The 14,000-nt window shown below is 34.8% G+C and overlaps 2 protein-coding genes across 2 annotated transcripts; both read left to right on the forward strand.

Annotated features, from left to right (window-relative positions):
• Positions 1 to 2,421: 2,421 nt before the first annotated feature.
• On the forward strand, positions 2,422 to 7,158 carry LOC117328914. The gene is made up of 4 exons (XM_033886527.1): positions 2,422 to 2,747; positions 5,950 to 6,003; positions 6,538 to 6,709; positions 6,821 to 7,158. Exons 1-4 carry the CDS (start codon positions 2,693 to 2,695, stop codon positions 7,104 to 7,106), a joined length of 567 nt encoding a protein of 188 aa, XP_033742418.1. The 5' UTR covers positions 2,422 to 2,692; the 3' UTR covers positions 7,107 to 7,158.
• Positions 7,159 to 7,532: 374 nt separating this feature from the next.
• LOC117328915 (bypass of stop codon protein 1-like) lies at positions 7,533 to 11,246 on the forward strand. Its single transcript, XM_033886528.1, has 4 exons — positions 7,533 to 8,216; positions 8,614 to 8,670; positions 9,139 to 9,351; positions 10,699 to 11,246. Exons 1-4 carry the CDS (start codon positions 7,946 to 7,948, stop codon positions 11,067 to 11,069), a joined length of 912 nt encoding a protein of 303 aa, XP_033742419.1. The 5' UTR covers positions 7,533 to 7,945; the 3' UTR covers positions 11,070 to 11,246.
• The last annotated feature ends 2,754 nt before the right edge of the window (positions 11,247 to 14,000 follow it).

The raw sequence follows: 14,000 nt of genomic DNA on the forward strand, positions 1-14,000 counted from the left end.
GAAGTGTTTACATTTTGGCTATATTACAAATGGAAGGAAATCACCAATGATGTTTTGAAGATATCAAATATACTATCATAGCAGAAGTTATCCTTTTCTTCTGCGTTTCTCCACTTTGAACGATTTAAAACCTGGACAGGTTGGACAAGAAGACAAATTCTAGAAATGCCTTTATATTGTTCGTCCTCAGTTAACACTAGTATTTACAGCCAACCACGAGGATGTATGAATGTTTTCCTTGGTATAAGTGAAGATGGACCTATGTTAGTAACATTGTTCATCTCTTTATAACAGTATATCGAAATCATTTCATCCAATAGAAAAAGCATAGGCATAACTATTTTTCCATTATTCCTTTAATGTGAACATCTTACAACAGAAAACATTCTGGAGTACAATACTGTTTTCTCCGAAACATATTTTGGCAAGCGAGCAATTGTCATACTTAATGGTACAAATATCATTATTCCTTAGAGTTGGGATCACAAGCTCCAGGGCATAAGTCCTGTTGTGACCAAAAGAAGCGGAACTATTTGAAGTTCGTGAACATAGCCCTGCCTGATTACATGCTGGACAGAGTAGGACATTTTCCTGGAAGCAAAAATGATGCAAAGTTTACAAAAGCCATCATGGATAGTCTCTCCAAGATGAAGAAAGATGGAAATGCCGTTGTATTTATTTCAGCTTTCTTTGCTATATTTCAATGCAAATGCTCGTTTTTCTTTTAGAAATTATTAAGCAATATTTTCAATAAATTTGAAATATTTTGCACAAAACTTCTAATTAATAATTTAGCGCAGTTTATGTTGTACTGTTTGTTTGAGGATGATTAAGCAGATAAATGTGAAAGGAATGCAGCAGGATGTTTTATTTTTGTTTAATGTTAAAAGAGCATCATCTTATTTAAAACCCATCACATGTTTATCTTCTGTTCCTTATGCATTCAAATATGTAAACTTCTTGCTTTGCATATATGATATTTAATATGTTATTTTCAGCATGTTGATTTTTACTTTTCTCAATAAAATGAAGAAATGATATAATAGCATATTCTCCGAAAACTACATTTTTCATATTCTGTATACTCTTGCTTTATATATACATGTTTGGACTTAGAAAATGCCTAATTGCAAACATAGGACAACAGAGGCTACCAATGGCATTTGCTTAGAAGCCATTTTAAAAACCAGCCTTTGAAATAAAGGTCGAAACAAGCTTTAAACCAATCCAGTGGGAAACTACATTGAGTGTATATAATGATGTATACAAATTTGTAGCAATTTCAAGCATGGAGTGAGAGTCATGGTGTGAGAATGGTAGCTTCCCAAGTAATCCCATAATGCAACTGACAAGCCAATAGCGACAACCAGATAAATCGACCCACACTAGCACCGTTTTAATAAAATATCATCACAGACGCGCAGTATTTCCGGTTTCGGGGTTTTACAATATTTCCATAATCTTGATTTTTAAAACAACACCGTTACAATAGATAATCTCAATAAATATCCAAATACCTGAAGCTCTGAACCTGAATTTACTAACACTGATATACAACCACATGGCGGACATTATGTATAATCGATTAGTGTGTGTGTGGGAACGCCTTTAACCTCTTTGACTCTGTAGTATATATAGTTCATATATGAACTTCGACACGTCCATCCCTGACTTTTAAAGGAAAACAGACCGACCATTATGTGTACTAAAACGATGAATCAATAATATCAGTATGGAAAACGAAATTAAGAAAACATTCAGAAAATACAAACGTTTCTTATTGCTACCTCTGATATCATTAACGAACCTACATTTCACATTACAGATTTCTAAAGTATATGGTCACATAAAAACATAATTATCCTATCAAACATAAATGATAACATGTATAATTTCTGTTGAATTGCAAAAATACAAGCTTTTCGACATTTTAGGTGTGTAAAGTCATGCCTGTCTGTGTAGCACATGTATAAATAATGCTATTTTTCTGTGAAACTCTAGCTGTGATATTTTGTCAAATGTATTGGAATATCCTAATTCGATCGTAATATACAAAAGGAACATTATCTACTCATATTGCGAGAAATTAAATAAAATACTCTGAAATTTAAATTGCGTTGTAATAATGAAACGTGTCGTGAAATAGCTATGTTTTGCATCAGTAGTTTCCTTTTAGGCTAATAATATATGTAGTAAAACGTATAGTTCAGAAATTATTGTTCTTGAACTAGTAAAATATTTGTATGCTAGTAAAAAGTATTGATTTCTAAAGTACTGAAATGGTACCTTGACTCAGAGTGTACAATAGAGCACTAGGCCCTGATTACACATAGAGAGTATAGATACAATATTTCATGTGGTCGTACTTTTTATTGATCTTTATCTAGTAGATATAGCGTTGGACGTGCCTCCTTTACTTATAGATTAACGTGGTAAAAACGGGTACGAAGAACTTTCATTTTATAGCTAAGTTTTATTTCCAGTTTGAAAAGAATGAGTTTGTTCAGGTACATTGAAGTGACAGAATAACGGCATAACATGAATATACGGTGAACCGCATGGTCATTATCTCCCAAACAGTCACTAGCATCGGATCAGATGATTCAATAGGAAGGAATCTACTTCTAAATCAACTGATTAATAATAGGACTTACTCTAAATTGCCAAAATATCGTTTAGACAGAAAAAGTGGATGATGGCTACAACTCGGAGTCTATGGTGCATGCTATGTGTGTTTTACTTAACTGGTAAGTGTCAACGGTTTAATTATAGCGTTGCTATAGATATTTGAGTATTTATCATATATTTGTTTGCATTACTCTCGTAGAATAAAGATGTCATAAAGAGGTTTTCTTTGTTGCTTAACATTGACATTATAATCACTGTTATTTCTGTAATATTGCTAATGACATATATGATTGAAATATTTTTTCTGTAAATGCATATAATGACATAGATACAGTTACAGCGGAACTGGACTGGACTGAGCTCCGGTGGTCAGGTAGATCAAATTGTTAGGGCATCCGTCTATAGAAACTTTTGAAATGTGATATGCCTGATTTAGATGATTAAACGGTTGGTCAGAAGCTTCATTTGTTGATACGGTGTCCGGAATTGTCAGCTTTAAAGATTTTCTGGTTTAGAAAATTTGTTTTCAAAAAGTCATCCAGGGAACTCAAATAACTATGATAGAATTAATCTATTGGGGTTAAGTAATCTAAATCTTTTGCGAATCTAAGTGCGGCAAGATTATTTATTTACAAAAGAAGAAATATGATGTTGCTCCATAAAGGAAATGACCAAATATTACGGGTATTTTATTTATTTTTATTTTATTTATTCATTTTATTTTATCTATTTTATTTATTTATTTTTTTACACTAAGAAAATTCATTAGATTTGCTTTCAACCCATTATGGAAGTCATAATAATACTTAACTTTAAAACAAAATCTTCAATAGTTGTAATAGATGCGTATCTGTAGAAGACGGCATCGTAAAAGTTGACATATAAACTCGCTATTATTCAAACTGTCAATGAAACTGTGATATTATAATTTCGTTTATATCTTATTGCATATGATCTTTGATAAGTTCTGTGAGGAACTTCAGAGGCCCGAACCCCCGAGACTCTATGCTTGAGGCAATAAAATGTTTTACTTTCAAGAGAAAAAAACGAGCGTACGATGTATGATCAAATTTGGGACTCTCCTACATTGCAGTATGTCCACAATTGCAATGCGATCGTTGAAAACTCAAATGTATACGAAACATTGTCGTTTGTTTAGTAAAATGATTTCTTTTTTATAGTCGTATGCCCGACGTAAATAATGAATACTAATTGAGAGTGGAAGCAGAAGACTTACCATTCTATAAAATCTGTAGACCCTGTGGAATATATATCGTCCGAATAGAAGTTATAGTTATTTACGGGAGATATAATGTCGGTTTCCTTTACACGACGGTGTTCTCTTGATGTCTTCAGAAAGTTCTGTCATTTTGATAAGTTACAGCTGTAACAATGCTATACAGATTGTATGCGTATATACGAGGGCTGATTGATATGCTGTGAGCCTCATGTTGAAGGATTTGAATTTTGCCGGACATATCGTATCATTTTTCAACATAATTCCCTTCAGTATCTATACACTTTTGCCAGCGGCGTTTAGGGGCCTCAATGCCACTTTTATAGAACTCCTTTTTCTTGGCTGTTCAGACAGTCGTCCACTGCATGTATGACGTCAAACATCGGACTGAAAGTGGGTGCCTGAAATAGCTGGTTTCAGTTTGGAAATAGATGAAAGACTGATGAAGCGAGATCAGATCAATAAGGCGGATGTTCAATCAATTTAAAGCCACAATCTTGTATGGCAGCCATGGCATGGACAGATTTGTGAACAGGAGCATTGTCCTGATGGAATTACACACCTTTAGTGAGCTTTCCGCGGCGCCTTAAGTTTAATCTGTCCCGTAACTGCCTCAGAAGTGAAGCATAGTAAGTGCCATTGATTGTTTGTCCCTTTTTGAGATATTCTATCAGTAGAATACATCTGTATCCAAAAAAACCTAGACCATAACACCTTCCCAACTGATGGAACAGTCATTGCCTTCTGTGGCGGGGGAGAGCCAGAGTGTTTCCATTGTTTCGATTGTTGTTTGGCCTTTGAGGTCAAATGATGGACCCATGTTTCACCCATAGTGACAAATGAGAGACGAAAGTTGAAAGGATCTCCCTCAAAAAGGTTCAGATAAGCACGCGATAATGTGCGCCTGGTGTGCTTCTGATCAACTGTCAGAAGTCTTGGTACCCATCCGGCCGAAAGATTTCTCATTGCAACATCCTCGGTCAGAATGGAATGTACTCCTTCCTGTGAAATGCCACTTCTAAGGCTACATATATTTCTGTCATAACAATATCATGAACTTTATTAACCATTTCTAGGGTTGCAACATTGACAGGCCTTCCAGTACGGGGTTCATTCTCAATGCTCTGTCGGCTGCGCTTAACTTACGCCACCCACCTTTTCACTGTAGCATATGAAGGGGCATATTTTCTCAGTGTTGCTACCATAGCATTATGGATATTCTTAGATGAGACCAGTCGTTGGGTACACGGCCCTATATAGTCAAAGAATAGAAGGACTTAAAAAGAAGATCCTTTGGTACCTCCTTCATTACGAGGCTCACAACTTATCAATCAGCCATGGTATTATATCTATAAATATATATTCCCACATGCAGTTTCGCTATTTGTCAAAATATCGTCATTTTGCAAAATACCTACAATGAACCTGATGTTGATAAAGGTCGTTCCATTTACTACCCAGTAGTAGCACAGGTCACTCCCTACTCACTATCTTGTAATGTCACCACCCAGTATTGGTAAAGATCACTCCATACTCACTATCTTGTAATATCACCACCCAGCAATGATACAGATCACTCCATACTCACTATCTTGTAATATCACCACCCAGTATTGGTACACAACACTCCATACTCACTATCTTGTCATGTCACCACCCAGTAATGTTACAGATCACTCCATACTCACTATCTTGTAGTATCACCCAGTAGTGGTACAGATCACTCCATACTCACTATCTTGTTATATCACCACCCAGTAATGTTACAGATCACTCCATACTCACTATCTTGTAGTATCACCCAGTAGTGGTACAGATCACTCCATACTCACTATCTTGTAGTATCACCCAGTAGTGGTACAGATCACTCCATACTCACTATCTTGTAGTATCACCCAGTAGTGGTACAGATCACTCCACACTCACTAACTTGTCATATCACCACCCAGTAGTGGTACAGATCACTCCATACTCACTATCTTGTTATATCACCACCCAGTAGTGGTACAGGTCACTTATTTACCGATAACGATTGATGTTCACAGCAAATACTTTTACATTTGTTTATATCTTGTCTTTTTCAGTTCAGTATACAGATTCCATCACTGAACCAAACAACACAATAATAAACGTAACAGGTAACTATGTCCTTAATATATTCGAGATTTACAAAGAGGACTGTTTTATATGACATTGTCATCATTAGATTAACATAAACGTTAGATTCTCTATAATGACAGACAATGATCTGAATCGTATTAGTTTTTGCTTTAAAAAAAGGCGAGAAATCTGACTAAGTAAAGATGGCCAAGACTTTTTTAAAAGTAACACATGTCTATTTCATACATCGTGATATGAGAGGAAAGAAGCCAGCTTATTGTTGGACAATTAAGTCATTATCATATTGTCTAATTTTTTTTCGTGTAAATTTCAAGATTATCAAACTTTTTTTTATTCCATTGCTTTGGTGAATGCCTTGTCATTTGAATACTACTTTTATTCGAGAGGGATGAATATGATATATCCTTGTCTTCAATTGTAATATTGATTAATCCTTTGCTAAACGTTTTAAAATTATAGGCCGAAGCTATGTCTTTTTCTATTTTTGTTATTGATGTAGCAACATATGGTTCTGCTGCAAAACATGTAACTAATTCTGGACACGCTTACAGGTTACTTAGCATGGGGAGAGGATTTAACGCAGACCATCATCGTAGTATCAAATGCTACCTGGTTTGATGCAGTCGAAGAATGTAAAGCCTTGCAGGGTTATATGACTTTGTCTGGACCATTTGGCGTTCCTTTTGTTTATATAAGAAAACAATTGTTTATCCATTTCCAGGAGTAAGTATCACCTACTTTTGCCAGGTATGTCGTAAATACTACGTTTATCGTCATTCGTCTTTCCATAAGCGATTAACATGACATGATTCTACTATTTTTTATTTAATTTAGGTTGATTGGAGAACCGCTGTGGATTGGTTTTCACAAACCAAATTTGGACGGAGTATGGTATATCGGCACAGACTGTGGTAATCCCCTGGACAAGACATCTTACAACACATTTGACAATGATGACGCCACCAAGCGACAATGTGTCTTACTAAACACAACAACTAATCCTAGTAATATAGATTTCAGCTGGTATGCAGCATCATGTCATGAACGCCACTCCTTTATTTGCACCAAGTATCTAGGCAAGTACTTGTTATTCAAATTTCAGATATTCTATAGTATATAAAGAAATGCAGTCAATGCTGATTGATGATGATGATGATTATGATGATGATGGTGATGATGGTGATTGAATGATGATGACGATGGTGATGATGATGATGATGATGATGATGAGTAGGATGATGATGATGATGATGATGATGATGATGATGGTGGTGGTGGTGGTGATTGAATGATGATGATGATGATTATGATGATGATGATGTTGATGATGATGATAATGGTGAGGATGATGGTGATTGAATGATGATGATGATGATGATGATGATTATGATGATGATGATGATGATTATGGTGTTGATGATGAGGATGATGATGATGACGATTGATGTTTGATGATGATTGATGATGATGGTGGTGGTGAGAACGAGGATGATTATTGCAGATGAGGATGATGACTATTGATGATGATGATGATGATGATGATGATGATGATGATGATTTGATGGTGATGATAAGGATGAGGAAGATGATGATATGATGAGGATGAAGATGAGTGTGAGTAGTGAGGATAATTGTTAAAAGATTATGGCAGTAGTGTACATGTGCAGGTGATATATTAAAATTATTGACTGTTAATGATATATGTGTTCTGGAAAATAAAAAAATTATATAAAAAAAAACAAAGTGCAGTCTAAATATGTTAAGTATTAATGGTGTTGAAATATTTAGTCCAAATAAAAATCTATACGTTAATGATAAATATGTCATAAGTTGCATTAAATAAACCTCAGTGCTTCAAAATGGCTCACTTTGTATCTATAGTCCTAACCTTGTAGAGGTGTATTTATTATCATTGAACAATGGCTTGTTTTGGTGATTGTTTTAGTAAGTCTACTTGTTATGACTGTAGATACTGGGTATTTGAAGGAGTATATAGGAATGGCAAAGCTAACAACAGATGTCCTGACGTACGTGAAAACTGTTAATGCCACGTCGCCTGAGGATTGTAAACATCTGTGTTATAGCTATGAACGCTATCACTGCGAGTTCGACTCTTCAAGTTCTACTTGCACCACATCGGAGCGTGATATGACAGTTTTCCCTATTGAGTTCAACCTTACCTATGTTGGCATCGAAACCATTTCATATGTGAAAAGCCAAGATAACCCAAGTTTGTATACTGTAAACATGTATATTTTGGTAGTAATCTCTATTTTCGCGATTACTGCAATATAACCATTGCACAAAGATATTATTGTGCTAATGAGTGTCGACACTGTATATATTAACTCCGAAGCAAATAATGTGGTTTAGTCGATGTGATAGTATGTTGTAACTTAATATGAGGTTTTTATCGACCATCGAAATACGTTTTATTTACACTAACTTTGTATCCTTAAATAACTTTTTATTTATCACAAGATAAATGTCCATCACTTGATAGACTAAACATTGAAACAACTCGAGTAATATTATTATTTACTATAACACATTATCTAAGGACAAACATGGGTGCCATTTCGAAATGTTTATTACGTAAATAATATATAGAAAAAATGTTTTTACAGTTGTCATAACAACGGTTGCTGTCCCAAATGTTACTTATAACCACACAGATTTGCCTTGTAAGTATAGTAGTGTTATAATACCGGTATAGATATTACTACATATCTAGAAAGAAACAATTAACCATTAGTTAAGTTGTCGTAAGTATAGAATATTAATCATTGTTAGAACAATCTAACATTCCTATTTCAGACTTGGTGTACGTTCTCTGCCAGTTCATGAGAAGCACCTTTAAACGTAAATTTAACAACAGATTACCATGAAACCAAATGATAAATTCTAAAATACAACATACAATTATTTTCTCCTTCTAGAACGCCTCAGTAATATCAAGGGTTAAACTTGTGTGATTCCATAACTAATCTTCTTAATGGGCGTAAAAGAAACCAAATAAAGAAAAGGGTTAGGTGCATCAACACCATAATTGAATGATTTCGTAATTTATGGATTTTATTCAGACATGGAATGTAGAACAACAGCAAATTTCATTTTAAAATATCTTTCTAATTACATGTTCATCATTTTAGGCTACACTGATCCTGTGCAGACAACAGCATCAACAGTGGCAACAACAGAAATCGCAATATCACCACCTGCAGCAACATCAACTATAGCAACAACAACTGCAGTAGCAGTATCAACAGCAGTAAAAACAACAACGTCAGCAGTATCAACAACAACAACAACAACAACAACAACAACAGTCACACCGGCAGCAGACGTATCAGCAACAACTACAGGTAGTGGAGCGTTTGTTTGGCCATATCTGACTTTATAAAAACATAAACATAGATTCTCTTTTAACATTGAAATGCAAATGACGATTGTGAATTACATTGCACAAGTATGGCATATAAGGAAAGATTTCAATTACGAAAAATGTCCATGTCAGATATCATTAAGACATCTGAGCAAAGTAAGAGAAATATTTTCGAGACAAATTGTTAAACAGTGGGGTTAGGTGGGTTTTTTTCAGAAATCTGCATATTTTACCTTAAAATCTGCAGTTTGAACTATTTTTCCTATATACATGTTTCTTGCTATGTTCAGAGTTCTTCATAGCGCCTTAAAGAGCGTTTTTGATGAACGAAATGCCTCCATATATGCCATACTTATTATATATTATTCACAACCGCCATTTGCTTTTTAATGGCAATGCTTTTATAAAATCAAATCTGGTCAACCAAACGCTCGCACTACCTGCTATAGACAATTGTGCCCGTAACGGTGTGATTATTTTGTGCATTGTGTCTGATCCACATAGGCTTTCTGTGTTCTCCTGAAATTTGCATAGTAGCTTAGTAAATCAAATGTCAAAAGCAAGACCCATAGATAACCATGATACATATTATCAATTGGTCAAGTTACTGTTGTTTTTTTTTTAATTACAACAGATTAGGGATTAATATGCTTGTAAAAAAGATTGGATTTGATATCTACATGAACCTTGATTTGAATATTTTATATTTTTACATTATAGGGACCAACCAACCAATTGTTTTTCCATAGACATTATTGTTAAAGTTTTGGAGTATTTCATTCAAATTCTTGAATTTAATATGACAATTATGGTTTATAACAAAAGTTAAGGGTCTCATATAACACCTAATCCAAAAAACAAAAGTTGGGTCCTTCAGCTCAAATTTTCTCCATGGTAGCCATTTTGAAAATGGGTGAATTTCGCAGTAAAAATTCTCAAAAATTTGACATGTTTATCTGTTAATTATTATAACCTGAACTTTTGGGGAAAAAATCAATCGGACTTACGGAATTTATATCAACATTTCTTATGGATAGTTACCTATCAGGCTACATATCTATTTTCTTACTTCATAACATACTGGCCAATCAGTGGCTACCAGACATTTTATCCTTGGATCAACACAGGGGATGTTTCAAAAATCTATTTTTTTTTCAATTGGTTGGTTGTTCCCTATAATAATGAGCAATGGTTCATTACATAAAATTGCGCTTTTTGAAATGTTTCGTCATTTGAACCTTTGATTTGAGAGTTGTAAATTGTATCATTAGCCCTTTATCCATTATTTAGATATGGTCTCCACTGATACATGGATATTCTATTGCAGCAGACTTCCCCTCCTCCGTGACAGTAAGCAATACATTATACCTCAGTCCAGAACAGGTACAACAACTTGTCGTCGAAATAAAACAGGAGAACACGGTTGATGTCAAAACTCTTTCATCGTATCGGAATAAATTTATAAGTGTCCGGGATAACCGACCTTCGTCAAAAACTATTGGATATGTTGGCGTAATATGTATAAGTCTGTTGGTAGGTCTTTTAGTGGTTTCAGATGTACCTAAATTTATAAATGACAGTAAGTCTTTACACAACATTCAAGCAATAAACAATGTAAAATATAAAAAGAAATTCTTCTTTAAAAAGTCAAAATTGAAGAACAGACTAATGTTGAACTTGCGACGTAATTCCATTTAGTCGTGGAGAAACTACGGTTCATTACAAATCTTCAATGTAAGAATATGATGTTGTTGACTCGTGTGATAGGGTACGGAAAGGATCAACAGTGCTCAGTGAACGTTACTGTTAAGTATCAGGATGATATTAAAATGTGTTGTGCTTTGACCAAAGTCTTTTGTGTTTGTTATAATGCTGTGTTTCGACAGTTAACAAAATACGCCATTGTGTAATACTTCATATCAAGACATTTTGTTGACATAGATTTTGTCTTTTGTCTTGTACAGGATAACAATAAATTCATGAGCAATTTACATCTCGCTTATTTTGCTGAACTTACAAATAATCACGTCATCAAATCCTTCTCCTTAAAAACCAGAATATAGCCAGGATAGTACTCAGATCCTTAGCTACATGTTTGACTTTATTTCTATTTAAAATCGATTAGGTTTCTTATTCACAAACAATGGAAGTAACCATCACTGGCATGGGGCTATATACGGAGCGAGTGTTGTCAGTGTCGTCAATGCTTATACATGAATGACCATTCTCTTCCATGTCACTCGTTAACGTCACAAAAAGCGATGAATGAATGTGTAGATGATTTTTAAATTAAAATTAGACTTATGATTTCCGCACATCTACGATATTCAGGCGCGCAGCTGCCTGTAGGCAGGTACGCAGGTGAATCCAGTTTTTTATATATAAAAAATGTATCAATATGAAGTCAAACGCACCTTGTATTCATAGTAGAACCATATAGTGACACTGACACATCGGGAAGTAAATGGAAATTAACGTTTACTGGGGGAAAAGCCGGACCATCGAATTTGTTTGAACTCCATTTTGATATTTTCAAAACTTCAAAACTTTCCAAAACTTTCGGACTCGCGCCTACGGCGCTCGTGAATCCATTTAATCAAGGGCCCAGCTACGCCCCTGATACTCTACGATACACTGCAATAGATCTGTTAGTGTATCACAGAGTATCGTACAGGAGTGGAAATAACAACTCAAATTTTAATTTGTTTGAATTGATTCATTACTTCATCAGAAACATTTAATCGTTTAAGTTATTAAAGATGTTTGTCTGGTCACTCCGGCAATATGAGTGATTGTACAAACAGATAAAACTTGTCTGAACACCAAATCACGTTGATTTTTATCCGGAATGTGTAATAGACTTGCATGTAAATATCATTTTGATTCAAAAAAGGAATACAACTGGCTCTTCGATTATACTGGAGATCAAAGGTCTGGATATCCAGAATGGAATCTGAATACGATAGTATGCTTTTCAAAACATTTTCTTTTGATTAGTCAATATATATATATATATATATATACATTTGGTACAATATCCTATAACATAAATGTGTTTGTGACAATTGTCATTGACCTGGGCAATATGTACATGTAATTCTGACTCAAAATCGGTAGAACCACGAACAAAAAAAGATAGATTTGCAGGGAGAACATGTACAGGGAGAATAAGACTATGCTTTAAATAATGATCATATCTTCAACAATGGCCTTTTGTGTTATAAACAAATGAGAAGACGATCACACGCAATATAATTTCTAAACGAAATGCATGTTGTTTGTTTTTGTTTAACGTCCTATTAACAGCCAGGGTCATTTAAGGACGTGCCAGGTTTTCGAGGTGGAGGAAAGCCGGAGTACCCGGAGAAAAACCACCGGCCTACAGTCAGTACCTGGCAACTGCCCCACGTAGGTTTCGAACTCGCAACCCAGAGGTGGAGGGCTAGTGTTAAAGTGTCGGTACACCTTAACCACTCGGCCACCGCGGCCCCTACGAAATGCATGTACTACAATCCTCTGAAAATAACAATCACAAAAAAATGTAGATATATAGATCCCGAGAATCATGTGTGAGTTTCAATTTGACATGAAAAAAAAAAAAAAAAAAAAAAAACTCTAACGAGTTATATTACTTCATGTCACTCTCTTATGAAATTGAAACTAATCTTAAGACTTTGTTAATAAGAAAGGTAACATACTATTCTTTAAAAAATAGTCATGGAAAAAGCCGCATTTTATCAGACTAATATGAACACTATCGTCGGTTACGTCACAATTCATATTACAATACACTTCAATAAATTATGAATCTCAATTACAACTATTGAAAGGACCTGTTACAGGTTAAATTGATTTTTGCCAACGAGCCAATTTAATAATTACCGGGTGATATTTGTAGTTCTATAGGAGACAACCTATGAAATATATTAAAAAATTCAAAAGGTCACAGGGCCCTGTTATTTGACCTATTTTAATATCATCCTTCATGGGAGTGTGACAAGGTTCCATTTTTAGTCAAAATAATGCACATTTAACTCTTCTTTTTTTTTTGCTTCAAAAAGTTATCATTTTCTTTAGAGTGATATTTACTGCAAATCATAGAAGCATTTATGCAACAAAAAAAAAGATCTATTAAAAAAATTACACAATCTTAAACCCCAAAATATCTATATTTTTAAGCCAATTTTAAGCCATGTTCACTTTTTACGGAATTGGTACAACTACTTCCGGTTCTTTTACACCCAAAATATTTGGCAATTATTTGGATCATTACCTGCTGTCCGCATTGCATGATCGTAAGAGGCGACTAAATTTGGGATCTTATCTTTTCTCTTTTTTTTCTTAGGAACTTTCTTCTTCCTATTGTCTCCCTTGACAATGCCTCGCTTTTGGCCTTTAGTTGAGCGTTCGCCCCTGTGAGGAAGGCTTTGGGTTCTGTCCCCTGGCCAAGATATACCAGAGTCTTTAAAATTGGTAGTTGGCTTGCTACTCCTGCTTAGCGTTCAGCATATTAGGAGTGGGACGACTGGTTCGCCCGTTGTCAGTATAATGTGACCGGGTGGGGTGTCATTTCCACATTACAATACACCAGTGACACATGTACAGCACAAGACTAAGAACACCATATGA

Source organism: Pecten maximus, chromosome 6 (genome assembly GCF_902652985.1).
Source record: "Pecten maximus chromosome 6, xPecMax1.1, whole genome shotgun sequence".
NCBI classification, from domain to species: Eukaryota; Metazoa; Mollusca; class Bivalvia; order Pectinida; family Pectinidae; genus Pecten; species Pecten maximus.

What these genes read in the sequence shown, in the direction of transcription:
- LOC117328914 (XM_033886527.1), top strand. Translation starts at nt 2,693, where the DNA reads ATGATGGCTACAACTCGGAGTCTATGGTGCATGCTATGTGTGTTTTAC. An exon ending in ATGTGTGTTTTACTTAACTG is followed by an intron (nt 2,748 to 5,949) that starts GTAAGTGTCAAC and finishes TGTCTTTTTCAG; the next exon opens with TTCAGTATACAGATTCCATC. An exon ending in CACAATAATAAACGTAACAG is followed by an intron (nt 6,004 to 6,537) that starts GTAACTATGTCC and finishes ACACGCTTACAG; the next exon opens with GTTACTTAGCATGGGGAGAG.
- LOC117328915 (XM_033886528.1), top strand. Translation starts at nt 7,946, where the DNA reads ATGACTGTAGATACTGGGTATTTGAAGGAGTATATAGGAATGGCAAAG. An exon ending in GAAAAGCCAAGATAACCCAA is followed by an intron (nt 8,217 to 8,613) that starts GTTTGTATACTG and finishes ATGTTTTTACAG; the next exon opens with TTGTCATAACAACGGTTGCT. An exon ending in TAACCACACAGATTTGCCTT is followed by an intron (nt 8,671 to 9,138) that starts GTAAGTATAGTA and finishes TCATCATTTTAG; the next exon opens with GCTACACTGATCCTGTGCAG.